The sequence below is a fragment of the Anas platyrhynchos genome, chromosome 5 (genome assembly GCF_047663525.1).
Source record: "Anas platyrhynchos isolate ZD024472 breed Pekin duck chromosome 5, IASCAAS_PekinDuck_T2T, whole genome shotgun sequence".
Taxonomy (NCBI): Eukaryota; Metazoa; Chordata; class Aves; order Anseriformes; family Anatidae; genus Anas; species Anas platyrhynchos.
The window spans coordinates 33,516,975-33,543,566 of NC_092591.1; the positions used below are offsets into that span (position 1 = coordinate 33,516,975).

The 26,592-nt window shown below is 41.8% G+C and overlaps 2 protein-coding genes across 7 annotated transcripts in view; one reads left to right on the forward strand and one right to left on the reverse strand.

Annotated features, from left to right (window-relative positions):
• ITPKA (inositol-trisphosphate 3-kinase A) overlaps nucleotides 1–9,731 on the forward strand; it is a 39,341-nt gene extending 29,610 nt beyond the window's left edge. The window contains exons 5-7 of the mRNA XM_005029154.6: nucleotides 3,513–3,614; nucleotides 4,668–4,739; nucleotides 5,426–9,731. Coding sequence (XP_005029211.2) covers nucleotides 3,513–3,614; nucleotides 4,668–4,739; nucleotides 5,426–5,629 — 378 coding nt within the window. The 3' untranslated portion in view covers nucleotides 5,630–9,731. The remainder of the gene's footprint in view (nucleotides 1–3,512; nucleotides 3,615–4,667; nucleotides 4,740–5,425) is intronic.
• Nucleotides 9,732–10,118: 387 nt separating this feature from the next.
• Nucleotides 10,119–26,592, reverse strand: part of LTK (leukocyte receptor tyrosine kinase) — a 156,747-nt gene continuing 140,273 nt past the window's right edge. For all 6 annotated transcript variants that reach the window (XM_013108203.5, XM_013108201.5, XM_072038747.1 and 3 more), the window contains 8 exons: nucleotides 25,843–25,907; nucleotides 24,166–24,295; nucleotides 21,654–21,751; nucleotides 18,995–19,087; nucleotides 18,285–18,386; nucleotides 16,647–16,781; nucleotides 16,195–16,285; nucleotides 10,119–15,474 (listed from right to left, as the gene is read on the reverse strand). In XM_013108203.5, the coding sequence (XP_012963657.1) occupies nucleotides 14,698–15,474; nucleotides 16,195–16,285; nucleotides 16,647–16,781; nucleotides 18,285–18,386; nucleotides 18,995–19,087; nucleotides 21,654–21,751; nucleotides 24,166–24,295; nucleotides 25,843–25,907 (1,491 nt within the window). In that variant the 3' untranslated portion in view covers nucleotides 10,119–14,697. The remainder of the gene's footprint in view (nucleotides 15,475–16,194; nucleotides 16,286–16,646; nucleotides 16,782–18,284; nucleotides 18,387–18,994; nucleotides 19,088–21,653; nucleotides 21,752–24,165; nucleotides 24,296–25,842; nucleotides 25,908–26,592) is intronic.

Consider the following 26,592-nt stretch of genomic DNA (forward strand, 5'->3'; position numbering starts at 1 on the left):
TGGATGCAGTAAGTGATGTTTGAATTAGTTTTGCTTCTGTTTCATTGTTCAAGCACATAGGAAAAAGAGAGTTAAAAGAAGGTGAGGCTCATGAGCAGAGCAGAGGCTCTTTAACCACCCCTTTCTTCTCTGCTTCCCTGTGTTGTCTTTTCCCTTCCTCATTCACAGATTCTCCTGCTGTGATACAGGAACTAGTGCTTCCAGCTCATGCTGTGCTGGCCCCCTGTACGCTGTGCCACCCACTCCTGACTGTTAGACACAGGCATTCTCATGCGGGAACTGTCTGGGTGGAGATGATCTGGCTCTAGTTCAGCCAACACTCTTTCTGTCTTACCCTTTAGCCATCTAATGATGTATCATGGTACCTATTTTAATCCTGTACCACTTCAGCCCTTCGATGCACTCTGTAATGAAATCAGAAACCCAGATGATCTCAGGACCTTTTGCATATGTTCAGAAGATCTTTGATCAGTGTAGACATAGAGATTTATGTTGAGTTCTGAAGAGTGACTGATCTAAGGGAGTATAAGGGAGCTCCAGTAAAACCTCCTGTCTTGTTCTTTGTGATTTGGCTGTTTGTCAGAGGTGGGGAGGAGCACTTGGCACACAGACTGCATGGTATTTCCCTCTGTTGAGACAGTGCTGGAACTGTGTAAAACAGGGCACAAATACTTAATCCTGTTTTAAGCACAAGAAATGCTTTGGAGTACTCCAGTGCATTAACTTTTTGTCTGTCTTTCTATGCTGTCATGAGGGATGTAGGCATCATTCTCCTATTTTTGTACGTGGAGAAGTGGTAACAGTTGTTGTTCAAGCAACACAGCTAGTCAGTACTCCCAGCACTGTTTCACGGGAGCTGAACTGTACATCCCGTTCTGTGTATTTGCAGAGCAGCAAAGCTCTGCTGTGGACGTCCCCATTTTGAAAGGAAAGCCTATAAGGATCTGTAATACCAGTGACTGGTTCATGGGAAAAAGGGGCTGTTCTCCCTGAGTACACTGATAATTCCTGGAGTTAGGTCAGCAGATACGTTGAATGGTTGTTCAAGAATATTCCTGCCCTGTGGCTGCTGGGGTAAGAAGCAGAAGCAAAGAAGGTAAAAGTACAGAAGCTCTTCCGTGAAGTGGCTCCCTGTAAATGAGATTCAGAATGCAGGTTTCCTCTTAAAGGGACTACCTGAAGGCTTGGTCTCACAAGCACTGTCTCTACAACAGTAAACTAATAATTTTGAGGAGCAGAGATGCATGGGGCTGAGAAGCAGGAGTTCTTGCTTCCCATTCTGTCAGTGAATCTCTGTGCAGTTTTGGAAATTACTTCTCCCTTTGGTATCACTCCTTTAGATGTCAGCCAGGATAGCCCTTTTCCCAGAAGGACATCAGAGTTGATTCATTAATCTTTGTTAAATCCATTTAGGTCACAACTTTAACCCAGAGCCCTTTAAGGGAAGTCTGCAGAGTAATCTGAGCAATACCGCACAGGCTAAGATAGGCAGCGATATCCTGCGGAGCAGCCAGACCTGCTGTCCTGCCAGCCTTGTCACTGCCACATCTGGTGTGAAGAGCTGCAGGCAGCCCCTAGCTGGGCTGTGCAGCAGTGTGCTCCGCTGTGCAGGGATGTACCTGTGGGAGCTGACAAAGGCAAGGCTTCAGGGAGCAAGTTGGGCGAGCACCTCCTGGGGGTCACGTACACCCCGAGCTGTTGCAAGGATCTCATACAGAATATGAGGGATGGTGCAGTTCCAAGCCAGGGTTTATGTTTACAGAAAGAAAAGACAGGCAGCGATTATGTTTCCTGCCAACCACTCAAAGCAACAGAAAAAGTATTTCTAAACAACAAGGAAAGAAGCAACTAGTATATCCGTTTAAAAAAAAACACACACACACAATACAACAATACAGGAATAGAAGGGAAACCACAGCAGCTCTTCCAGACTTTGCTCTAGGATTTAGGGCATGCAGAGAGATTATTTTTAAAATAACCTTACTCTTGAGAAGAGATACGAGACATCAGACTAACCTCCAAATTTCTATGTTCTGTTGAGTATTACCGTACATCAGATCAGATGGCTCCTAACTGGTACTGCCTACCTGCTGAACTTCTCTTGCATAACTTACACATCTCATCAGGCTGACATGCCACACTTGTATCTGGCCCACAGCCTTGGAATAAAATTCTGTTTATTCTCCTGCTAAAATGTCTGGTAGGTGGGAGGCTGTTCTGCATGGCTTTGCCATTCAGGCAGTTCATTCTTTGCATGATAAATCAGGAAATTTAGTACTATTGGATTTTTTTAACATATGTACTAGAGGTCCCAGTTCTGCTGTGGAATAAATAATATTTTACCTGCTGAGACCAGAGCTGAATTTAACTAGTTTTGGTGCAGCAACTCTTAATGTGTAGAAGGGAGTGTATTTTGATGACCTATTAATTTACTCCTATAATGGAATTATGGAAACTATGAGGGATTATGAGTGATTATGGAATTATTGGGGATTTAATTGGACTGATACAACAGAAAATAATATAATTTGATAATTTTGCAGACTTTTGGTGGGTAGGGGCTACCAGCTGCAGTAATTACAGTATTTTACGTGCATGTCCTAAAGCTTGTATTAGTGCCTTTCGACACAAGGCATGTTCTTGGAGAAGTGCATACTCACAAAGTCTGTGTTGACAGGTGTCTCAGACTCACGTGCTGCTCTTAGGTACTTGTAGCCTCACAAGCACAAACTGGCCATTGCCAGCACACACACAGACTTGGTTCTTTTTTCAGTAGCAGGATGCTTCTGTATTGAGCTGTACTGTTAGCACAAAAATACTCTGAATTTTTCCAGGACCTAGCCAGGTACAGGCATGCTCACACACTGTTCTTTGCCAAAATTCACACACCTGCCTCATCGCTTCTAGCATTTGTATCACTGCTTCCATTGCAAATCTTGAGTTGTTCTTGTCTAGAGCCTGCTTTCGATTTTTGTGACTTCTAGGTCATATTAATGTGCAAAGGAACCGAGTCTTAACCACAGTTCTTTGGTTTCTACACTGAAAAACAAAAACAACAAAACCCAACTAAATAGAGGAGGAAAAAAAATAAGTAAAACTGGGTTTGAAAATGTCCCCATGCACCTCCCAGCCGGGGTTTGGCTACACCAAGCTAGATAGCTAGCTGAGCAGACAACTAAAGAGGTCACTGTGGTTTGCCCCATTGAACTTTGCACTGCTACTGCTACTACTGAGATGTGAGGAAAACCCTCCTGCAGGCTGGTAGTATCATGAGTTGTTTGGTTTTGTCTTTTTTTTTTTTTAAACTGCACTCAACAGGAAATGAAGTGCCATTTAATGTTGTCCAATCAGCTTTTGTATCTTTTCTCTTCCACCTGCTTTATTTTCTCTCTTCCTGTTTGACTACTTACTTTCATCTGGTTAGTGAGAGGTTTGCTGCTGATGGTTCAAGAGGATTGACTGATGAGAGCAGTGATATGTGTAGTAAAAATTGTCTCTTTGTTTTTGTGCAGAAGGCAGATGGAACATGTAACACAAACTTCAAAACTACAAAGACACAGGAGCAAGTTCTCCAAGTTTTTGTGGAATTCATTGAGGGCAACACAACTATTCTGGTGAGTCTGAACTCTTCAGGTTGACTAATCTTTGATCAATTCAACTTGCTTGACGGCCATACTTCCATTGATATGAGCAAGATGGATTAAACTACCGAAGAGGAAAATGATTAGACTTTTAGTCCCTCTCAGCAGATGGACTGGGCATGGAGACGTGGTTGGCTGAGGCCCATCCTGGCAGCTCTTGCCATGCCAACCTCGGGTTCCTCATGCTACCAGACAGTCAGAAAAGCTAGCTTGTGGCTTGCCACCAGTCTCCACCCTGAGTGTGAAATACATCAGAAGGACAATGCTGTCCAAGCAAGTATTGGGGCGTTAGAAGAGCTCGTGACTTGGGAATTCAGTTTAGAAGAGATAAAAACAGAGCATGGGGACAGGAAGTGAGAGTGGTGGCTGGCAGTGCTCCAATGTGTGAGGCTTGCCTCAAAGAGCAATTTGTGTATTCAGGAGTTCATGGTTTTTCAAGGGAAGCACAGCAGGCATGTTGTAGATGGCATAACGTGTCTCCTGTCTTCAGAACTTCAAGGGTTGTCATAGTGTTTTGCTGTGATGTAGATGTCATTAAGAGGGAAGACTCAGGAGCCAGCAGGCTTGGTAATGCAGGGCACCATTAATAATGCATGCTAGAGCTTTATGCATTGAATATTCCCTCATATTCCCTCCCTCCCCCCACCCCCCCCAATATGTTTGGAGCTCCTTCTCTCTCCTTACTATGGTAAATTGAAAGATTTTTCATTGCTTGAAACTTCTCTTTTTTTTTTTTTTTTTAAAAAAAAAGTCTGCTCTGCATCCAGGTGATGTATCCATGCATCCAAAGCAAGACAGATAAGTACATTTGGTGTAATTGATGCAGCAGAGGAACTCTTCTGATCTTTCACTATGGAAGCCTATTGAAGTGTATTTTCAGATCGACTTTCAAATGGTGGCTCTGTTTTAAAGGACTCCTAGCCTAAAATTAGCGTGATCTCTTCATTATATTGATTCTCATGAGCAGGGTATCCTCATTCATTCTCTCCCTAACTGTTTATATATTTTTCTCTCCTCTTCCTCCAGAAAAAATACCTCAAGCGTCTGCAGGAAATTCATATCATTCTTGAATCCTCGGACTTCTTCAAGCGACATGAGGTGCGCAGTGAGTGTAATGCTCCGTTAAGGTGCATTGCTGCTTCATTTTACCATTCAGATGTACTTCAGAATAGCCCCTGCATTAGTAGGAAGGAGTTTGTAGTAGAAGAAAACTAATCTGTGTTAACAGTACAGGTACCTCAAAGCCTCCATCACAACAATACAGAAGACTAAACCCATTGAGGAATAATAAATCCTCCAACTTTATAATATCCCAGCACTTAGAGCTCTGTGCCACAGTTGGGAATGGTTTATTAGTGCCAGTTTCCTGTGGTTTCTCTAATTTCAGTGTGTTCCACTGGGAATGCTGTATTTTACCTTGCTGATTTCCACTTGTCACTGGAGGCAATTTTATTAATCATAGGTCATGGTCTTTCTTTGAAAGTAGTTACTGGCTTTTGTTGAATCGCTCAAATTGAGATCTGCTGCCAAGTGAGCTGGCAAACTGCTTTTCTCCCCTCTGTCTTCTGGGTCCTTTTTGCTACCAAGGTGCCTGTTTATGTTACTGATCAATTTTGTTATGCAAATGGGGCATGCAAATTGTCAATGTACAAGCAGTGCAGTCCCAAAGTCTGATGGGTCCCGGGTGAGAAGGTCACCTGAGGAGGTTGTCTTCTTGGAAGCGTAAGTGTCAGGGGGGACATAAAGATGTGTTTTTAACCACATCATCTCAATCTGCCTTCCAGGTCGTTGGAAGCTCACTACTTTTTGTACACGATGGCAGTGGGAATGCGAATGTGTGGCTGATTGATTTTGGGAAGACCACCCTTCTCCCTGATGGGCAGACACTGGATCACAGGATCCCCTGGCAAGAAGGCAATAGGGAGGATGGGTACCTGTTGGGATTGGACAATTTGATTCGCATCTTGGAGAGCATCACTGAAAGATGAGTTGAGAGTGGCACAAAACTTACAGGGCTGCTTTGTAACTTTCTGCTCTACTGGAATCATTTGGAAGGAAACCTCTTTAACTCCCTCCAAACTCCTGAGATCATCACAGTGCAGAGGGAACTGCTTCCAGAGCCCAGCAGTTAGTTATCAAAATGACATTTACATCAGCCCTCTGTGAACCTAAGTAACTAACTCCAGATTGGTCTGTATTGCACCAGCCTGACTTCAGGCTGGTCTTCAGAGAATCAAGGTCTCCGTACTCAGGAATCACACCAGCATGAGTCAAGAGGTCTGTATGGTAAACCAGAATGATTCTGATTTCTGGCAAACAGATGGGACTCCGGATTACCTCTTAGTAAACAAGAGCAAGTGATTGGGGATTCAGGGTAGGAATAACATTTTTTCAGGGAACTGCATAGTATTGAAACCAGCAGGAGTGTTTTTTCCCCTAATTCCAAGTCTCCTTGCTCTTGTGTATACTATAGGTTGGACCAACAACAGCTGCTGCATTGTGTTATAGGTGTGCACAAGGTGGAGATTGGTGATAATCAGAAGAAACCTGGAGCAAAGGGAGACAACAGTTTGTAGTAGCTGGATGTGGTAACTGCTGTTGATCAGTCCTCTCCCCACCCTAGCCTCAATTCACTTCTGTCCAAGAACAGCCTTGGTTTTTATGTAGCCTCTCAGGAGATTACAGATACTCTAGGGAGAGAATAGTAGACTGTTGTCTCCAAAAACATTTGACTTTCAGACTGGGTGGGCTGCTGGAAAAGTGCCTAGCTTGGCAAGTTTGGCCTCTTGTGGCTGAACTGCAGTTCTGAAAATCAGTAATAACACTCTGGCACACAGACTGGGGAACCAAGGGTTTTTTTCAAGGCTGTTTATTTTTAAGGTAAAGCCCCTACACATGCACACACCTGCACGCACTAGTAGCCAGCAACCACTGTGATCTCTTCAGATCATAGTTTGACTGTCTTCTAATGCACATGAAAGAGGTGACTTCTTGGCCATATTCCTGTTCCCAAGTATGATGCTGTCACGTAAGTGCACAGACTGGAGCAGTGATCAGGAAGGTAATGTTTCTGCATTCACAGCATTACACTAATGACAATTCCCAGGCATCCTTTCTCCAAGGTATCAGCTGTTAACTCAGAGCAGTTTGGGAGGAGGAATGTCAATGCATCACATCCCCTAATCCCTGTCTGGAATCACAGGGCCACTTGTGCTTAGTTTTTTTTTCACTGTGGCCCAGGCACAACCTCAGTGTTTAGATTAAAATCCAGAAATACTGAAATGATGCATTTTCTTTTAATGGCTTCACCTACCATTGCTGTTGGTTGCCTCTAGCCACTTGAACAGTTTTTTAAATAGTAGCAGTATAAATACTATCAGTATTCACCTGTTCACTCACATTCCAGGTTTTAGTATAAATAATATGAATAAATAATATGATAATGCAGTTTCCAAAATGAGGACAAGACTTATATTAGTATTTGATTAATTCCCTGTTAACATCTTAAGCTGGTAATGCATATTGATCAGAAATTGCTCTCTCTTGCCAGTGTCCTGTCCTCGGATGCGATTCCAAGAACTTTAGGATATATGAAGGTAACTCTGTGCTTTGGGAAACTGCTATTTCAAGTAATTCATGACTGTGAGCATAAAAAAACCCCACACGTGTACAGTCCAGCTCTGGCATGAAATGCAGCTATAACATTTGTAATTAATATTGACGGGCCTAAAAGAATTTATAAAAAAAAAATAAAAAAAAACAACACAAAAGAGTTACTTTAGATAGCACACTACTGTACTAAGCGATCAGCTCTAATACCTTTTTCATCACCTCTAAACAAAACAGCAGTATTAAAACTCGATCTTGATTGTGGCCTGAAAGTTAGAGGGCATAAAGTGGGTATACTGTGGGAAATAGTGAGGCATGGAGACATTGCATCCTTAAACAGAAATTGTTTGAAACAGGTAATTTTGGCATTTCACTGCAAATACAAGTTTCTTCTATGGCATCCCAGAGTCCTTCTCGGGTTTATTTTCATGATAGTACGCTAATGAATTTTCCACTTTTTCAGGTTTTTTATTAGCTGTTTCAAAGAGTTAATGCATTTTTTTTAAAGTTGTGGTGAGCCTTCAACAGCAAGCACACATATTAGCATTCCAGATGCCTCCTAACTTTGAAATTGCTATGAGATGACAAATCAATCTGTGATGACTTTCATACGCTTAATTAAAAAAAAAAAAACAAAAACAACTTCCTCCTTTCCTGCAGCCAATAGGTAAACAAACCATCAGTTAGCAATACTTAAAGGGAAAAGGAGGTAAATGGGTCTTACAGGAGAGGACTTTAATAACAAGACCTTGTGTATAAGACTTCAATTTCAGAGAGGGAAAAAATAAACTAGAGAAGTTAGACATGAGACTGTTAAGGTGATACAATTCATTAGTAGTCTGCCTAATTACCCTTTAGAGATGAATTCTTTCTTTTTTTGTTATCACATGTATGAACCTTTTGTACCAGTACAACTTATTTTTGGGGGTGGGGTGCGGGAGGAGGATGTAGAACGTAAAAGTTAGTTGATGCTCAAATGTTACTTGGGTCTTTGAGACAAACTTTTAGAATTAATGTGCAGTTTTAAAAGAGAAGTAGAAGCAGTATGGTACCAGTAGCTCCAAAAAAACTGACTGCTGCTAGCACCTCAAAGGATGGTTTGCAGTATATAGTCTTGGGGGAAAACATGGCAAGTGCTTTATTGCTGTGCAGTAGTTGGAGAGGTCAGAAAAATAGAAAACCTCTGCTATAGCAGTCCCTGCTCTGGAAACCCATTCTAGATGCTAAATAGTTTTAGCAAGTTTGTTTTGAAAGGGCCCTTTGGCTTGTCAAAGGGTTAGAGAGGAAGAAACCACAATCTAACATTCTGCTGCTGTTACAGGAAAAGCGAAAAGGAGGAAGCTTTTCATTAGCAAATGCCAAGTGTAGGACTGCAAATGAGGACTGGAGCTCTCAGGGGCTGGAGGCTAGGTGCCTACGAGCAAATTATCACAGGGTAAGTTAGATACCTTGATTCACAGCAGAAGTCCCAGTGTGTACACGCATGTGCTACTGTGAGGAAGCAGCATAGCTTTCTTTTACTATGGGGTAAGTTGCCTTGAACAAGATTGTATTTATGGGAGGATCAACATGGTGCCTTTGCACAGGCATTTACTGTATAGAGCTGATGCATGACAACCAAGGCACTTGCTCACATACAAGTCTAGAACACAGTTCTTTAATGCTTCTGCTGAGGTGTTGCCTCACTCTGGAGACGCTGAAATCACATGCGTTTCCACAGCATGGTAAGATATGCTGGTCCAGAGGCACCTTAGTGCTGAGCAGCTAACCTCTGAGTTAGGCACCAAGGTCATTAAACTCACTAGTTAGATGCTCAGTACGTCAGATGTTTGGTACTGTAGCTGCTGCATGCCTGTGTGAAGCTAGCACTAGGACTTCTCTGCCCCAGCTTTGACAATGACTTGCTTTTTGGCCTTGGATAACTATCCTAGGCCTCAGTTTTGTTCCCATTTTACAGATGGGAATAGTATGTACTTACCTCACAGGAATGGTGTGAGGCTGTATTTCATTATTGCTTGCAAGATGCTGTGAGATTCTTTGGAGGAAGGTGCAGTATAGAAATAAACAAACAAATGCATCAGATAAGTTTTTAAATGATAGGTGTTAAGTAAGGTTCCCCCAGATATAAATTTGGATTAAATTTAACCAAAGTGATACAAGATAAATCCCTCTTTATTTAATACATGTGGAATATTCACTTACCATCTGATCCAGTTCCTGTGATAGGGAAAGATTTTGATGGGAGTTGGACCAAACCCTTAAGTATCTCAGAGGGCTCTTGCTATTTTTTATTTTTTTGTATTGCTGTTGTTATTATTTGTTATGGTACTGAGATCAAATGGCCTGTATCATCCACAGTGCATCTGTTCTGAACACTACAATGCAATGCTGACCATGGTCACTTTTGACATTGACTGTATTGACTGTTTGTTACTCTGAAGTGTGTATGCTAATAAATAAATGAGACTGAAGGAAAAAAAGGGCAAAGACTGCTTCTAGTCTTTAGCATCTAATATTTCCTAAAACAAAACTGGTTCTAAGACCTTTAGAAGCTAACGTTGGAACTTGGTTCCCAATGCCATTTGGAACATGTGCTTCAGAGCCCTGTCCACACTCCGTTTGACAGCTTCCATGGAGGTAAGTTCTGTCTCAAGAATCCCATTCCTCCAGTATATTTAAAAATAATGCGGCAAAAGGCACTTTGCACACTCAGGGCATTTGTTTCCACAGGGTGGTCTTGTGTGGCAGCAAGGAGCAAGCAGTGCTCTGTTCCTGGAGTCAGTCCTCCTGGACTGGCAACATTTCTCAGTAAGACTGGGTTCTCTCACCTGTGTGCAAAGTGTATTTAACGTAGAGGGAAACAAGCAGTCACCACTAGTGTCTCTTTATTTTGTGTTGCAAATATAAAGTGTACATTTGTCCAAATTTAAGTTGCATAGAAGCAGGCTTGTCATCTACTTGTGTACAGTAGTCACCCAAAAAGGTAAGTTGTCAAGAAGTACGGCGTTGTTCAGAGGTAATAACAAATCAAAACCAGTTCATTTCAGTGAAAATGTCATGTGATGAGACTGACATGTTAGTGATACCATGCCTAAGGTGTCTGCATCGGATTGGAAATTGTAGGCAGCCAGAACCCCGCGTCTGCAGGGTCTGGCACAGCTCAGCTGCTCGAGGGTCTGCGGAAGTGTGAGCCCTGCCTGACACAGCTGAGGAGATGCAAATACTTTGGGGAAGACCGGACTCCCAGCAGTTCTCTTCTCTTTCAGGTAAGGAGGGGAAGGGTCTTGGAGGTGGAATAAGTTACACTTGGAAAAGCCTGTAACTATTTAATTATACTTGTGAAGCTGTTTTGGGCAGTTGTGCACTGTTAGGAAATTAGGAGAGAACTTACATGTACCTCAGGAAAAGGGTATGAACAAGTGGGACACCTTAAATCTATGCACAGTTAAAAGTTCTGTCTGCTTAAAGGGAAAATGAAGATGCAAAACACTTGAAGTAGAAGAGAAAAAAGCTAAAGAAATGGGAAGCAAGAGTATCAACAAATGTGCAAAGAGAAAGGCAAATTGAAATTTGCAGTATTATTTCATCTTTTTCCTTATACAGTCCTCTTTAAAAGGTAGTAGAGATGAGGCTGTATGAAGCAACATAAAGTACTAACATCCAAAAGAAAAAAACACCTATACATACACACACCTAAAAATAAACTGTTAGATAGAGTATGTTAAAACACAGACACCCAACAGGAAGAAAAAAATATTATATTCCTATCGATGGCTGATTCTCTAGTGGGGAACTGTTGGAAGACTTCTCATATGGAGTATGGGTTAATCCCAGTCGACAGCTCACGTCACTTCTCTAGGAAACAAAATCGTTTTTTGCTTTCAATTGAAAAAGTAATCTAACCTTGACAATATGGATTCAGCTCATTCATTATGCACTAGGTGCGTCTCCTAAAAAAACAATTTGAAGCAAATGGTGTTTTGAAATGGTAGAATTTGGACACTATAAAATCTGTGATTGTATGAACGAACAGTCAGTCTCAGAACTGTAGAAATTGAAGGCTGTAGTATAATATGGTTTGGACAGCATATTGCATTTCAGCATCACTGTAGGAGCAATATTATTATTTCCTTCACTATCTTCATTAAAAATCATTATTGTGAAGGTTTTTATAAAGTAGCTAAGAGATCAGATACAGAAAAACTGTTACGGGTCAAAGGTTCATGGCAACTATACTGACCAAAGTTTGTTTACCTTTATTTCCATTTGAGGGAGTTAAGAGCATATAAAAATGCAGGTTGCTAACGTAATTTCTTCTAAAATTCCCAGCTATTTCTTTCAGTGCCCATTTAGTACGTGAAGATCGATGTTCTGTCTTGTTGCAGGACATTGCATCTGACTCAGTACATCCCTGAGCTGCATGCTGTTGTAAACCAGAAAAGTACGTGTAGGAAATAATCACTACACACTCATTATACACTTACGGTTGCCCTTCAACACCCCCACTGTTGGTCAGTCTCAGAGATAACATACTGGGCTCAATGGAGTTTTATTGTGGCTCAGCACAGCTTTTTCTCTGTTCTTCCTGTAATTAAGCACATTAACTCAACTATTCAGTAAAAACACGTATGTTGTCTAAAGTGCTGGGCTGACAAACTCAAATTTTATGAGTAAAATTAGGAGAGTGACACATAAATCTTGCACATCTACTATTCACATTGGTGAATAGTAGAAAAACTGTAGTTCCAGCTTTACTATCTTCTCACTTAATTTTTCAATATCTTACCTCATTTTATCACTGTTTGCCTTTCTAAATTCAATTAAGTTGAAGCAAATTCTGCGTATGGGGAAAACAATGGTAGCTCAAGGTGGGTAACCATGTAGAGTAGGGATCTTACCTGCTTCCTGCTGGAATCCTAGAGTTATTGTATAATAATTTCCACATAAACGTTTAAGAAATGTCTATTGCCTGCTACCTTATAAAAAGTATACAGGAAGAAAAGGTGGTAAATTCTCAACTTCCTATGACTTCTAAACAAGTCCATATTTCACTCCACCCCATGGTGACTGCTAAGGAGAACTCAAAGCAGAGTTGCCACTCATCTGCAAAAGCATGGTCATGGCCACCAGTGCTCTGCTCAGAGCAGAGCCTGTTACAAACAAGTGCTGGAAAGTGATCTCAAGTCGCATCCATTGCGGCTGAGCTAGGACCACTGCGCTCTGCTGCAGTCTTATCTCATACGCAGGGAGACAGGGCCCAAGTTGCTGGTGCCCATTCACAACAGTTGGTGAGTTTGATAGCTCACCCTTGGGTGAAAAATAACTACAGCACAAACCACGTGGCTAACATAAACCGAAAGGTAAGGTTGTTGAAGGTGAGCTGGTGTTAATCCAACTAGCTAAAATTAGGTCTATTTATTCTTGACAAGCAGGTTGCAGAGGTGGCCTTCCTGAGATACAACCAAAAATGTTAGCCTCTGCAGGGGGAAAGAATGAGTACGCAAATTTCCTGCTAACTCTGCCTCATCTAGCCTGGTTGTAGCAGCTTATGGCCATTAAGATAGGACAGGCAATGAGCCAAAAGGGTAAGTAGCTGCCCTGGCCACCCGTCACTTCACAACATGGATATGGGATTTTTTCCATACCATACAGTCATTGTTAAAAGGGTACCATCATCACCAATCAGATCTGGAAATGAGAGTATATAAAACTACTCATTCTAAAGCCAGAGGTATGTATAGAACTATAGGAAGCTAGGAGCAAATACAAAGCCAGACAAAGCATGAAACCTGAGCTGAAGGTGTGCACTTCACTGACAAGAGGTGGATTCAGACTTCACTCTGTGCTGTTCTGTACCACACATCTACAGTGACCACCCCTGAATGACGCAGAGCATGTGAAATCTGTGATCAAAGCAAACTCCTGCCAATCCCCATCTTCAGACTGTGCATACAGCTATCACCACACACAACGCCTGCACCAGGGCACCTCTTCCCTCAGAAGAGAGCAAGACAGTCTACAACTGACATTGTGGTATACAACTTGATTACCTGTGAAGGCAGCACGTAATTTGCCATCGCAAGTTGGTAGTGCAACCTTCAGGAGTGGGATGAGGACAAAATGCTTCTGAGACTGTTCTGGCTTAATCAAAATGATTTACTTTTTCAGTCTCCTTGTTCTGCAGGCATTAACCAGTAAACATCAGTTTAGACCCTAAACAGCAGAAGAAAGCCTTAGAAATCATCTCTCTTCAGAACAAACAACAGCTTCCTTAACCAGCAAGTCAAAGGCTAGAAGAAATGACAGTCTGCTCAGGTGTGTGAAGCCAAGGCATGGCTTTAGCTTTCTCAAGTGGTTGAGCTATTCTGTCTTGCTGTGGAAGGAGCACTGTAAGGTAGTGCTTGCACTAAATGGGTTCCCCTTCACTCTACCCCCACCCCCTTGCATTACCCCGGTTCCTACCTCAGAGGTGTACGGATTACAACTCCAGCCTGCCAAACACTACTCAGTTACCCTAGAACTTCAGCTTAATGATTATCAACATAGCACAGGAAATTACTGCTGTATATTGAAGTACTTACAAAAATGAAGTTCATCCCAAGAAAAGTCCATTAAAGATAATGACAGTCATTTTTCATCATCCCATGCAGCTCACCCTTTCTTGGAAAACCACCTGCCCCTTCCACACCAGGAGCTGTGAAGAACTCAACACCATGAGGTAAACAGCATATTTTCTTCACTATTCAAATGGATGCCATCAACTCCAACTATTTTTTTTAATAGTAAATGTATTTTCCTCTTCATCGCTTGTTTTCAAAACACATGCTCAGAGGATCCTGGATTTTTTTTTTCATTCTTCCTGCTGCTTCCAATTTGAGCAGTAGCTTCATGTTTTTCCACATGGTCTGCTAATGAAACAGATGCAAATGTAGCTGCTATTTATTTACATCCCTGTTGCTGCATGAGCATCATTAGCAAGTCATCAGGATGGCAAAAAGCTCTAGGGAATATAGAAGCCTTTGCACGGTGGTTGCTGCTGGCACAGCATGCGTTTTTGGTTTCATAAGTCAGACAGAAGGGCAACCTCTGTTGGTCATTGTTTCATCCAAACACTGTGGTTGGATGATAGGTCTGTTTCTTTTCACCTGAGCAGATTGAGGAGGAATTCTTCCATTAGGTGTTGTATTCTGAATCAGAGCAGCAATGCCGTTTGTCCTCCATAGCTAAGCTGGTCCAGTGGAACACTCTTGATGGACAGAAATAGAAATGCAACTGTCTTTAATGATTTGGGAATCTGGCAGGTAGAAGAAAGAAGCAGATCATTGCTGATGTTGAAACATCACCCATCTGAAAGAACTTAAATGGAGGAAGTAAATAAAATAGGAAGCAGTTCAAGTTTGCTCTTCCTGACACGCATGTTCCCTGATCTTTGGAAGAATCTTTTCTGTTATACTGGTGTAACATTCAGGTCATCTGACAAAGACAGACCAGAGTCCCTCTCTCTTGCTGTTTTCTCTGTTTTGTACAAAGGCTTCTCATCTGTATGCAGACTGGAGCTCCTTAGCACAGCTGCTCTGACCCCTGCCAAAACTGATGGCTGGTGGTCAGTGCTATAGCACAGATCATCGTAGGCATAATTTACATTGCCACAGGGGAAAGTCTGGAGTTTCACCAGTTCAATCCCACCAATATCCAAGTGAGGGCAGTTGCTTCGACTTGGAGATGCTGGAGATGCCCGAGAACTAGGAGAAGAGCTGCAGTTCCCATCAAAGCCTGAATCTTCTCGCTCTGGAGTTGCTTTCAGCTTGGAGGTGGGGCTCAAGTGACAGATGTTCTCTAGCACCCATGATCCATAGGTTGGGTTCCAAAGGTTTTTTGTTTTGTTCTTCAGTCTGTGGGTTGGTGGATTGCTGAGTTCTAACTTCTGGTTTGAAGTCTGATGGATCCAGGACCCACTGTTGAAATCACTGAGGCATGGCAGGCTGGGTCCTCGAGCAGTCCGGTTGCTCAGGTTCTCCACCAGTAGCTCTTGTGGACACTGTACAAGTTTGTGCCCAGCATGGTGGGAGTCCAGCATTTTAGGTGTTGTCTGAGGTGTGAGAGAAGGGCTCACCAGCAGCGGCACCATCCCACTGGAAATGTTTGGGCGCATAACCGTGCTCCCTTCATCCTCTGGTGCTGGGCTGCACTCCACGGGCAGCTCGGTGTTGATCACATCAGGGTCCTAGAGGAGAGAGGATTGCACAAAAAGTGTTACCATTTGAGCACCTTCAGGGTGACTGACACACCTGCATTTTCAGAGAAATAGCTGTGAGAACAAAAAAAAACAACTTCTGGCAGAGACTGACATCAGGTTTGGTCAATATTCCTGCACATCATATAAGCATGCTGCGTGCTGTTAGGACATGCAAAAATGCTCTCTTGTTTATGCGCTTCCTTTGAATAGCAGCTGTACTTTATTGAAATCAGCAGCTAGGCTGGGGGTCACCGGGTCTGTATTGTTCTCTGGCAGGTTGGATCCAGGAGTCTAGCTGTAAAAATGCTACCAGATGGTGAACTCACTGTGCCATCTCCCCCTCACCCCCGTACCAGTTCAGCCATGGCTTTCAAGAAGCGCTAGACAAGGTCAGAATATGGACCTTGAAAGACATGAGTACCCTTCCGTCACAAAATGAAGGACATTTTGCTCCTGAACAAGCTGAGAGCTGGAACTAGCCACTTGCTACAATATACATTCATTTTGGATGCATTGTAGATGGGAGAGCTAGGATACATTAAAACATAAATGAAAAGAGCAGGTGAGCCAATAGCACCATCACAGGTGGGAAAGCAATTAGATCGGTCTGTCAGGAGTCGTAATCTTGTTTTAGTGCACTAATACTGGTGTCTTTGGGTGCCTGGCACTCTGTGGATTATCATCCATATGCCTACCACGGGCCAATACCTGTGTGCAATACTTGATTCTTTCCAGGATGGTGGAGAAGTTTGGCCGGTACTCTGGGCTGTGCTGCCAGCACTGTGTCATGATCCGGTACCTTAAAATGAAGGAGGAATAGAAAAGTATCAGTTAAGAAAGATAATGATGAAAAATGTGTTTCAGTATGAAGTGATCATGGGTCCAGAAGAACTGCACTCAGTACATGGCTCTAGGGAGGAAAGCAAAAGTAGATACGTCATTTCTGTGTCCTTGGATCCCAAGTCATTAGGGGACCACTACTTATAGCAAATCCTGCAGTGTTCTAAGTTGTGTACAAGAGGCAGTGGCTTAAGAAATGTGCAGTAATACCTGAGTAGTAGCTGGGGCAATCACCATTCCCTGACTGAAGGTGTCTAGCTGCCTTCTAACCTGTTTGGTATCCACTATCCCTTAACTTGAAGGAGTGAGGAAATACTTACACTGGCCCTGGACAGTTCTTTGGTGGGTCCATTCTTCCTCCACTGGTGACAAACTCCAGCACTTCCTGATTGGTTTTGCAAGGATAGGGCATGTAGCCCAGAGAGAAGATCTCCCAGAGCAGCACACCGAAGGACCTATGTCAGAAACCAGCCAACAGTACCAATTAGGTTTCATTTGTGCTCCACAAAGTAAAATGACAGCAACAACCTTTAGAAGCTGTAGGACAACCATAGTAACGTGCAATTAACATGATTATAAGCCAACCTTGATATAAAAAAAATGATTAAAACCCATGCTCAAGCTCCGAAAGCAGCTTTGCAGAGGTTTCAGCATATTTCAATAATTCTGAAGTTGCTCTTTCTGCTGCATTTGTTATTTCTAGAACAGAAAATGCCACAACCCTTTGTATGGTGTAACTGAAAAGAAGAACCATTACATTTAGCATGGAGATTCTTACCTTACTTTGAAAGACTTAAGATGTTTGAATCAGTGTCTGGGGAGAGGGTGCTCAGGAATAAAAACAAGAGTCAGAGTCCTCCAAGACCAAGTTGAAAGGCAGCAACATCTATTTTGCAACATCTATTTTTTTGTGTTATGATATTGTAGCTCTCCTCTGTTTGTTTGTTTGTTTTCCTCCACATCTACAGGTCAGTTAGGCAGTGCCACAGAAAATGACTAACAGTTTAGACCCAGGGAAGTTAAGAGGGTTCTGCAAGGACTTCAGTAGCAACAGAATTTGACAAGTCAATATTTGCTGCAAAGGTGGATGAAATTGTCAGTACATGCACATTGCTTCTAACAGCCTATTACAGGAACTGTAATACCTTCCTTCAAAATATTTAGTACTGGCTGCTCACAGTTATATTCTGATACACAATCCCTTGTCTTCTGGCATCACCAGCAACTTCAGGAAACTGGGTCAGTGTGGCATTTAAGGTAATGTCTCAGTTCAGTATATTGAAGAATCTACTGTATAGGAAGAGAGGCGTTCTTAAGCAACTGGAAAACTTCCATCGCCAGCACCTTGGCATGAATGTGTCACTGTTGAGGGGGAGCTCATTTTAAAGAAAGATCAGGTTGCATGAAGAGTCAGTATATAAATATTGTTTCCTCAGCAACCAGCAAAGACTTCTACTTAGATCTGCTGTCACTTTATATATAACAGAAAAAAAATGATACAAAAGAGTAATGCTGCATGGTATAGAGAGTATACAAGAGGCATGAGTGGGCCTTGCCACCAATAAAAACTTGAGTGGCAGATACTAACAGCAGAAGGAAGCGTGTGATGGTATTGGCCTGTATTTTATGCATTTGTCTGAATTTTTAACTGAGAATTCTTGGGACTCTTCTTCTCTTTGTACTTCTTGATTACCCTTCTATGATACTCTGCATTTATCTATGGCTGTTTGTTGTGCCCTCCATTTACATTAGATTTTTAAATTCTCACATGGAATTTTTTAGCCATAGTTAGTGCAGAGGGAAGATATATATATATTTTCTTTTTTTTTTTTTCTTTTTAGGACATGGGAAATTCTGATATCTTTAAGGGTTCCTGTTGAACAGACATTTTTTCTTAAGCAGTAAATATCTGGACCCTTATCAGTGAGTAGCAGAGTTCATTAATAGACATTTCTTACCAGGTGTCAGTCTTGGAGGTGAAAATACCCTCTAGAAAAGCTTCTGGTGGCATCCACTTGACAGGAAGCATAGCTCTTCCTCCTTTGCGATAGTAACTTGCTCTGGAAAAGATTAAATGCATGCAAAATGTCACACAGTCTGAAAGGGCTGAGGTGTATAAAAGATCCTATCACCACAGCAACAGGAGCTGGAGAGAGTGGCTGCAGCAACAGGGGCCAAATGAGAAAGAGACATCAACACAAATAGTACTTCTGAGCAGCATTTTATACCATGGCTGCAGCTGGGGTGGAGACTGAGGATGTTGTAGGTTCATAGCTGAAGAAATCAAATTTGCTGATGCTTTGCACAGGGCATTGATACAGCAAATCTTCTTGACATCATAAATTTAGAATTATGGACTTATTTATTTATTTATTAGTTTAAGATGGCATGTGGTCAGCTATCCAATAAATTTGCCTGTGTTTAGTTTAGCAACCACATGTGTTTGCAGTGTTCTCTATGGCTCAGTCTGGAATAAGCCAATTGAAGTGCATTGGCCAGTAGGCATATGTATTAATTTACAGTCTGTTAACTCCAGTCAGTTAACTGGAAATCAGATTCAGACGTGTAACAGACAATTCAGCTGCTTCAAATTCCATGAGGCAATTCAAACCATTGAAATTGATGATGATTACTCAGTTATTCATACGACAAACAGCCTTTCACTTACCTGTAAATATCCCTGGCCATCCCAAAGTCACCAATTTTGGCTATTCGTCCTGCCCCAGTGCAGGTCAAAAGGCAATTCCTTGCAGCTATATCCCTTTAAAAATAAATAAATAAATAATTAATTATAATCCAATTTTAAACTCTTAAGTAGCTAAGGGAATAGAGAAAGAATTTTAAACCCAGTCCTGCAAGTCTCAGTTGAGTCATCCTTACAACAAATGAAGAGAACCTTATTAAAAATAAGAACTAATGCTAATTACTTTATTATTTTCGATAACCACAAGCATTAAACTACATTTGCATTACATTTTCTGTTCAGTGTTCTCCGAGCATTACCCACTACCACCTTCTTTCACTAAGGCAGAAAGCAGGGTCAGTGTCAGAGAAGTTACGGATCCAACCTCTTTTGCTTCAATCCCATCATGACAACCCCATTATGACTTTATGCTCTATTTTTTTTAAAAGAGTGTTTTTCAATGGCATCTCAGCAGTGCCTCTATCAGTGACAGATTTGATGCTATGAGAAAGTCTTAGTAAACTGCTTGAAAAGTCAGTGTGGGACCAGATTCAGTAAATTGTTGCTTTGTTGCTTCTGGCAATCTCCCATGGAACCAAACAAGGCTACATATGGGAGCAGCCATTTGCTGGATGCAGGTTTAGCTTGTGACGAACAGTAGGGATGACTGCATGGCCATGACTGAAGGGTTTGTATTCATTTTAAATGTGTGTTCTGAAAAGGGACGGGACTCATTAAAAATCATAGCACTGTGGGGGTCCTGTTGACTGCCAAGAAAAATGAGCTCCTCAAACAACTAACACGTTCCTTCCCACTGCCAGCGTTGAAAAGTCCCGCAGGATTTGGAATTCAAGCTTAGCCTTCTCTTTCATCATCATCTGTGACTCTTACGTGACAAGACCTGCCGTTAGTGACATCTCCACAACTCCACTACACTACGTTTCCCCCTGCTATGCCTCTTACCGGTCCTGATAGGCTTCCTTGGATTCCACGTCCATTAACTCTTAAATAATACTGATGATGCTAACAAATACTGATACAAGATCTGAATGAAATTCCTTCTATACCGATTTGCTGAACTGTTGGCTAGAACAAAGTGAGTCCCTTCCCAGGTTGCTTATACTAGAGATCTAACCGTATAAAACTGAGCCTGGTTACCTCCAGTCAGTCTCAGGCCAGATCACTGCCAAAGATACACCCTGAAGTGACCCTCATAAAGGCTCTCTAGCATTGAGGCCCTGTGTTCTCCAGATACTTGCCCTGGCCTTCCAGCTTTCAGGGACCCACACAGCCCCTTCTTCTCGTCAGCCTTTACTCGGAAACTTGTCAGCACAAGAGCTCTGCCGGGCAGCCTGACGCACAGAGCTTTCCTATACATGCCGCACACACTGTCCTTTGCATCCAGCCAACCCCCTGGTTCACCTGAGATGGAGGGAGGAAGAGAGGTCCCCTGCCATCACCTCTTCAGCTGTGCCCAGACAAAATCCTTTTACATTGCACTTTTCTTCACTTACACATACTACTAATCACTACTGGTTGAGAGGTTCTAAATCTTTACCTGCTAAACTTTAAACTAACTATATTCTTATGCCCATTTTAATGTGTATGGAATTGAGGCACTTGGGGAGGAGGAGACTCAAGTCAAGACTTGAGGCCACATCCCAAGCCTGTGGCAGACATGGCAAAAGATTTCACGTCTTTCAGTTGCTGTCTCAGATGAACGTTATAAGTTTATAACATCCCATCTCTCAAGCTCATGGCTTTTTGCTCTCAGTGCTGCTTGTCACTTCTTTCCCTCCATTTCTCCAGTCTCTACCCACCCTTGCCTCTGCTCTGTACAATGTCATGTGTACGTACACATGGTTGTTTGTGGGGGTGAATCAGTTCTCTGCTTGCATAACTCCGGGCTGCACATAGGTTTAGTTGGAGCCTGCACAACCCTCTGGGGTGGAGGCCTCTCCTCTCCTTTCCTTTACAGACAAGGGCCAAACTCAGCATGGAGTTCACGCTTAGGAAGGAATGCATGCTATGCCTGAGAACAGCTGAAACAATTCTTAATCAAAAGCAAAAACAGTCCAGCATCCAACAGGGAATTTTTAAAAAGCTACCTATAAAAACCTGTACCTCTTCTATATTTTATTCATACTTGAAGCCTACCATATCAATGTTTTCTTATTGAACAAAGGAGGGAAAAAGGAGTGAACAGACAATGTTCTCCTCAAAATCACACAGCAGGCCAGCTGTTGGGAAGGAAGTATTTGAGTTTGGGTATTTCTCCTCCTGTTATTCCTGCTCTACTTTACTGTAAGACAAAGGCTCAAATATTATGGGTTGTCCTCTGCTGATGGGACGGGCAGATCAGAAAAGAGAGAAATGGTACCTTATTCTTTTACAAGCTAACAGAATGACACTACCATCTAGTGGACTACAGGGATAATTTCAAACGTGTCTACAGTGTAGGCACCTGAAAATTGAAAAAACTTGAACCACCTGAAAACATTCACAGTGGGAAGACCCCTTTCTCTCCAACAGTGCTAAGAATGGTGCAGAGCCTAACTCCTACCAAAGCACTGCAAACAGAAATTGCAATAGAAATTAGCACACTTTCAGGGGATGTATGTCGGAAGGGACTGTTTCTCCTCACCTGTGGATGAAGTGATTCTCTTCCAGATATTTACAGCCACAGGCAATATCCCTAGCTATGTTCAGCAGGTCCTGCATTGTTAGTGTGGGTGGTTGATTCTGGAAAAGAAAAAACAAAATGGTAAGGGAATAATAGTAGACAAGAAGAATGTAGTAGAGGCAGAGGATAATCAGAGAGGAGCAAAGGGAAAGGGATAGAGATACACAGACATGGTTGGGGAAAGGCTGGATGAGTCAGGAACAAAGAGGAACACAATCAAATTAAAATGAAGAGTTAGAAAATTAGTGAATTTTTCTGAAGATTTCAGTTCTCTAGAGCACAGTGCTTGAGTACAAGCTTGTGAGAGATTTATGGTCTGGCCTGAATAGCCGAGTAAAGGGCATGGGAGAGAACTGTTCCCTAGTGGTGTTGGGCTTTATGAAATCAAAAGATAAACAGGCTTAAAAAGAGAAATGGGAGGGAAAACAAACAAACAAACAAACAACACTTTTAAAGAGTTAATAAATTAGCAAATGAACTCGGAGAGAGGGAGAGTAAAGATGCATAAATGCACATCTCTGCACCAGCAATCAGCATTCATCAACTTATCTGTTCTTGTGGGAGGGCAAACAATAAATACCCTCAGGGGCAGCATACAGAAAATGGAGAAAACAGATGCTTTATCACCGGACTTTGGGACTGGTACTAGCCCATCACAATCTACATTTCCCTAACTAACAACAATAAAGAAATCTCTCTCCAGGAGCCCTGCTTATTTTCATACAGTCATTTATTTCCCTGCAGGGAAATTTCCTTGGTGTTTCTCCAAGAACTTCTGTATTGCTCTTGGGAAGGGTGGGGAAAAAATATTCCATTGCTCATCAAAAGCCTGAGAGATACCAAATAAATTGTTCTTTTCAAACTGCTTTTGTTTCTGGATGCTGTTATCTCTGTAATTTCTCATGCTTGAACCACACTACAGCCACTGAGCACTATTTTTATTGGCTAGGCAAGTCATTGTACAAAGCTCTTGGACATCTGCCAGGAAGAATTATTATAGTTATAAAGCAGGAATTTCTGCTGAGGAAATGGGGAGGAAATGAAGGAGGAGATACAGTACCACAGGCTTCGAGACCTTATCTCTGCTCTGGGATCCCTCTGTCAGAAGACTGATGGACATGCATTTTCTTTGCAGCCATGGAAACTGGTAGTGAAATACTTTAATGATGGGGCTAGTTCTGTTTTCAGAAAAGGTGCACAGGGTCATTGTTGGTGTACTGAGGGGAATTCAACTATTATATTTGCTATCTACTAACATAACAGCTAACATAGTGGCAGGTTTGTTTTCACATGATATTTAAGAAATAACAGTTCTTCATATTACAGCTATGCTTTATATACAAAGAAGAGTATTTATTATTCTCTGTTTCCCCCAGACTTTATCTACTCACAGAAACTGTACCACTTTCACTATAAATGGCAGAATTAAAGATACACAAACTCCTCTGCGTGGGTGCTGTTTTACCACTGTAAGTGTGCCTAATTAGTATATTTACTGCTGTATGAGGAAGGGATTAAGCTAGATCTTTTAACAACATATTAATATTGGCATAGGATTATATACACATGAAGCTATACATTGTTGTAGCTATTTGGGGTGTATGTGTGCAGAGGAGAAGCTGTGTAACTGTGGTGTAGGAGTACAAGAGGCACCAGTCATTTCTCCTTCACCTCATAAATAAATACATACATACATAAGAAAGAGAGAGAATTGTGTATAGCTTTTACTTTTAAGTCCCCACTCAAACAGAGATAGGCACTCATTTCATAGAAGTGTCCAGGAACACACTGTTAAAAAGCAAGAACACGTATCTGGAATTGGCTATTGATCATTCATTCCAAATACCCACTATACTTGGTTGACATCAATAATACCAGAAATCAGAGATAATTTGTGACCCCTCCCCCCTCTTTTTTTTTAAACAAACAAACAAACAAAAAAACAAAAAAACACAAAGATTTGACTTGGTAAATTCATTCATTTACATTGATTTAAATCCCTGTCACAGTGCTACATGTAGACACAGCTCTTCAGGGAGTGTAAATTTGTATATCTATATGATGCTGATGTACACCTGCAGAGGACCTAGTGCTGCAAATTCCCATTACTGGGTAGCAGTGTTCTGACTTCAGCTCCTCATACACTATCACAGTGCAGAGAAAATAAGGCAGATACTGAGGAAAGAAAGCCCCTTTGTTTGTACTCCAGTTGACAGAAAACTCTGGAGTGGCAGGACAGGACTTTATTCTTTCTTCCTGAGTTACTTGTAGACTAGAGTTCTGGCACTGCTTTCATTTTCTCTCACTGCCTTGCTTGCTCAATTCAAGCAAATGGACGTGTGTCTGGGGGTTTGTAGGAGCTGGGACACAAAAACAGCCCTGCTGGGCTTCAGTGCCTTTATATAATTTATAAAGATAAGTAAAACCAGCCATACTAAAAACAACCACAAGCCTAGCAGGGAAATTATCTTACCACCCTGGGTCGGTTCTGCCGAAGAAAACTCTTCATATCTCCTCCAGCCATAAGCTCAAGCAGAATGAAGCGAGGCAGCGTCTGTAGGCTAACACCGATGCACTGCACAATGTTTTGGTGATTGAACTTGCTGAAAGACAAGATCACAGCAACAGGAAGAGAGAGACAACATTAGTACATGGCCAACATCCATCACGTTCACTCAGCCTTGAGCTTTGATGACCTGACTGAAGCAAGTTACTAAACAAATTCTAACTTTAGATGCCTCATGCCTCTCAGATGCCAAATGCCTCTCTAGTTATGACGAAACCAAGATTGGGGTTCTGCCTGGCTTTTCCTATGAAAAACATTCAATAGAAGGCATAAAAAGCTGAAAGTAAAGGAGAGATTTCTGTTTGTGAAGACAACTTAATGGGTACACTGACTGGAGAATGGGGGTTAGGTGAAGGGGGAATGGAAAGCAGAACTCTTCAACTATCCAAATATTATTGGCATGTGTGAAACAATACCCTGGCAAGTGGGGATTTTATTTCAGCATTGGTTATTTTAAATACACGACTGTCCAGTTTGGTGGACTCAGCTCAGTATCTGCAAAAGAGAGGCTCATCTAATACCTACTGCAGCAGCTGCTCAGGGAATGGCTTTCTGCCTCTTACAAAAGAAAGCTGAGACAGTCAGGAAGCTCAGCAAGACTCAGTCATTAGAAAGCAGGATCTTCCTTTGGACTGTCATTACCCAGAAAATACAGGAACTAAGAATGAAAAGAAAGTTAGGGAAGAGAAAAGGTCACATACTACTACATGAATGAAAGCATTTTATAATTGACTGAAACTGTGCTTTAAAAAACATCAGTCTTACCTTCTGTTCATCTGCCACTCAAACTTCTTTCAGACTTTAGGAAATGGCACTATGCTATGAGATTTGTTCTTGAATCATGCTTCAGCAGCAGAAAAAGAATGTTTAGGTCTAAGTTGGGCCATGTAATGAGAAGAGGAACTTCATCTTGCCCAAATTTAAAATGGACAAATTCTGATCATTTACAATCACCCTTGAATATAAAATTATTTTTAATTTTGTTTTAAGCTTCTGTATTTGAGTTAATGAAGTAAATTCCAAGACTGGAATACCTGAAGTATGTAGGTAGTGGGAATTTAAGTCCTAGCATCCAAGTATAAAAGGTTACCTCCCTGGCACAGGGTCTGTGTTGTACTATCCCTAGTGGTCTTCTGAGTCACTTCACGGGTAGCTCTAATCTTCAGTTTTCCTGTCGCATGGTCAGCTTTCCATTTCACCATTGATAATTTGTTTTAGCAAGGACTTTGGTACATGACTTGTACTAAGTAAAAGGGCAAATGGATTCTTTGAAAAGGAAAACATTTCAAACACAGAACGTGTTTGTACAAAAATGTTGTGCCTTTTTACTCCTCTTCACATGACCAAAAGAACAAACCAGGAATTTTTGCTGAGACATTCAACAAAAGAAACACAGATACCTTGCTCAAGATGAACACAAGTAGCTGAAACCAGTAACTCATACAGTACTAAAATGTCATCTGGTGAAAAATAAGACTGGATTTTCTTTTTTTCCAGACCTAAGCAACTGGACTAATAATTCTCATTAACTGCATTACTCCTCTTCCCCCTGTCCACCACCAGTCTAAGAACCTTAAACTATACCTGATAATCAGTGCTTCCATCAGGAAATCCATCTCATCTTGCTCAGAGCAGACTTCTGGCAGTGTCTGTTGAGAGGTAAGGAAAGTGAGGACCATCCCACCCAAGAATTGAGGACATTTTGGGGAAGCACAAGAAAAAAAAATAAAAAAATAGGAGCATCAGATAATATGAACATGAAAGACTTCAGGAAGCTGAGGAAGGCCACATCTTTACAGTGCCCAGTTTATTAAACTGCATTTGTCAGTTAAAGGAACAGGAAATCGGTGAGCTACTTGGAGGCTTTTTTTGTGTGTGTGCACGTAAACCATGTGTAACTATGTTTGGATCAAAATAACTTCAGGTAAACATTAAGAAAAATGTTGGTACACACTTTAAAGCCACAGGTGTGAATTTATTCTCCCTTTGCTATATGTCCACACTACAGCACATACTTCCATGTCTTCCGACACATGGAGCCACCTGATTTATATAATTGTGTCACATGGCCTTCTCTCCAGCCAGCAGAATGGGACATCATCTGCCACTGATAAACATGAACTGAGAGCGCAGGCATCAGGAGCTGCCCACTGGAGCATTATAGGGTGATTTGGCCACAGCAGTGTAGTTCCTGTTGCCAAACTGCACTCAGAAAGCAGGGGGTGTGTTTGCTGCTCAACGAGGAGACCCCATGCTTGTCATTGGCAGTTTGGGCTACAGAAGACACGGTTGCATTTTGCTATATGAAACAAGTGATTGCTTCACACAGGACAG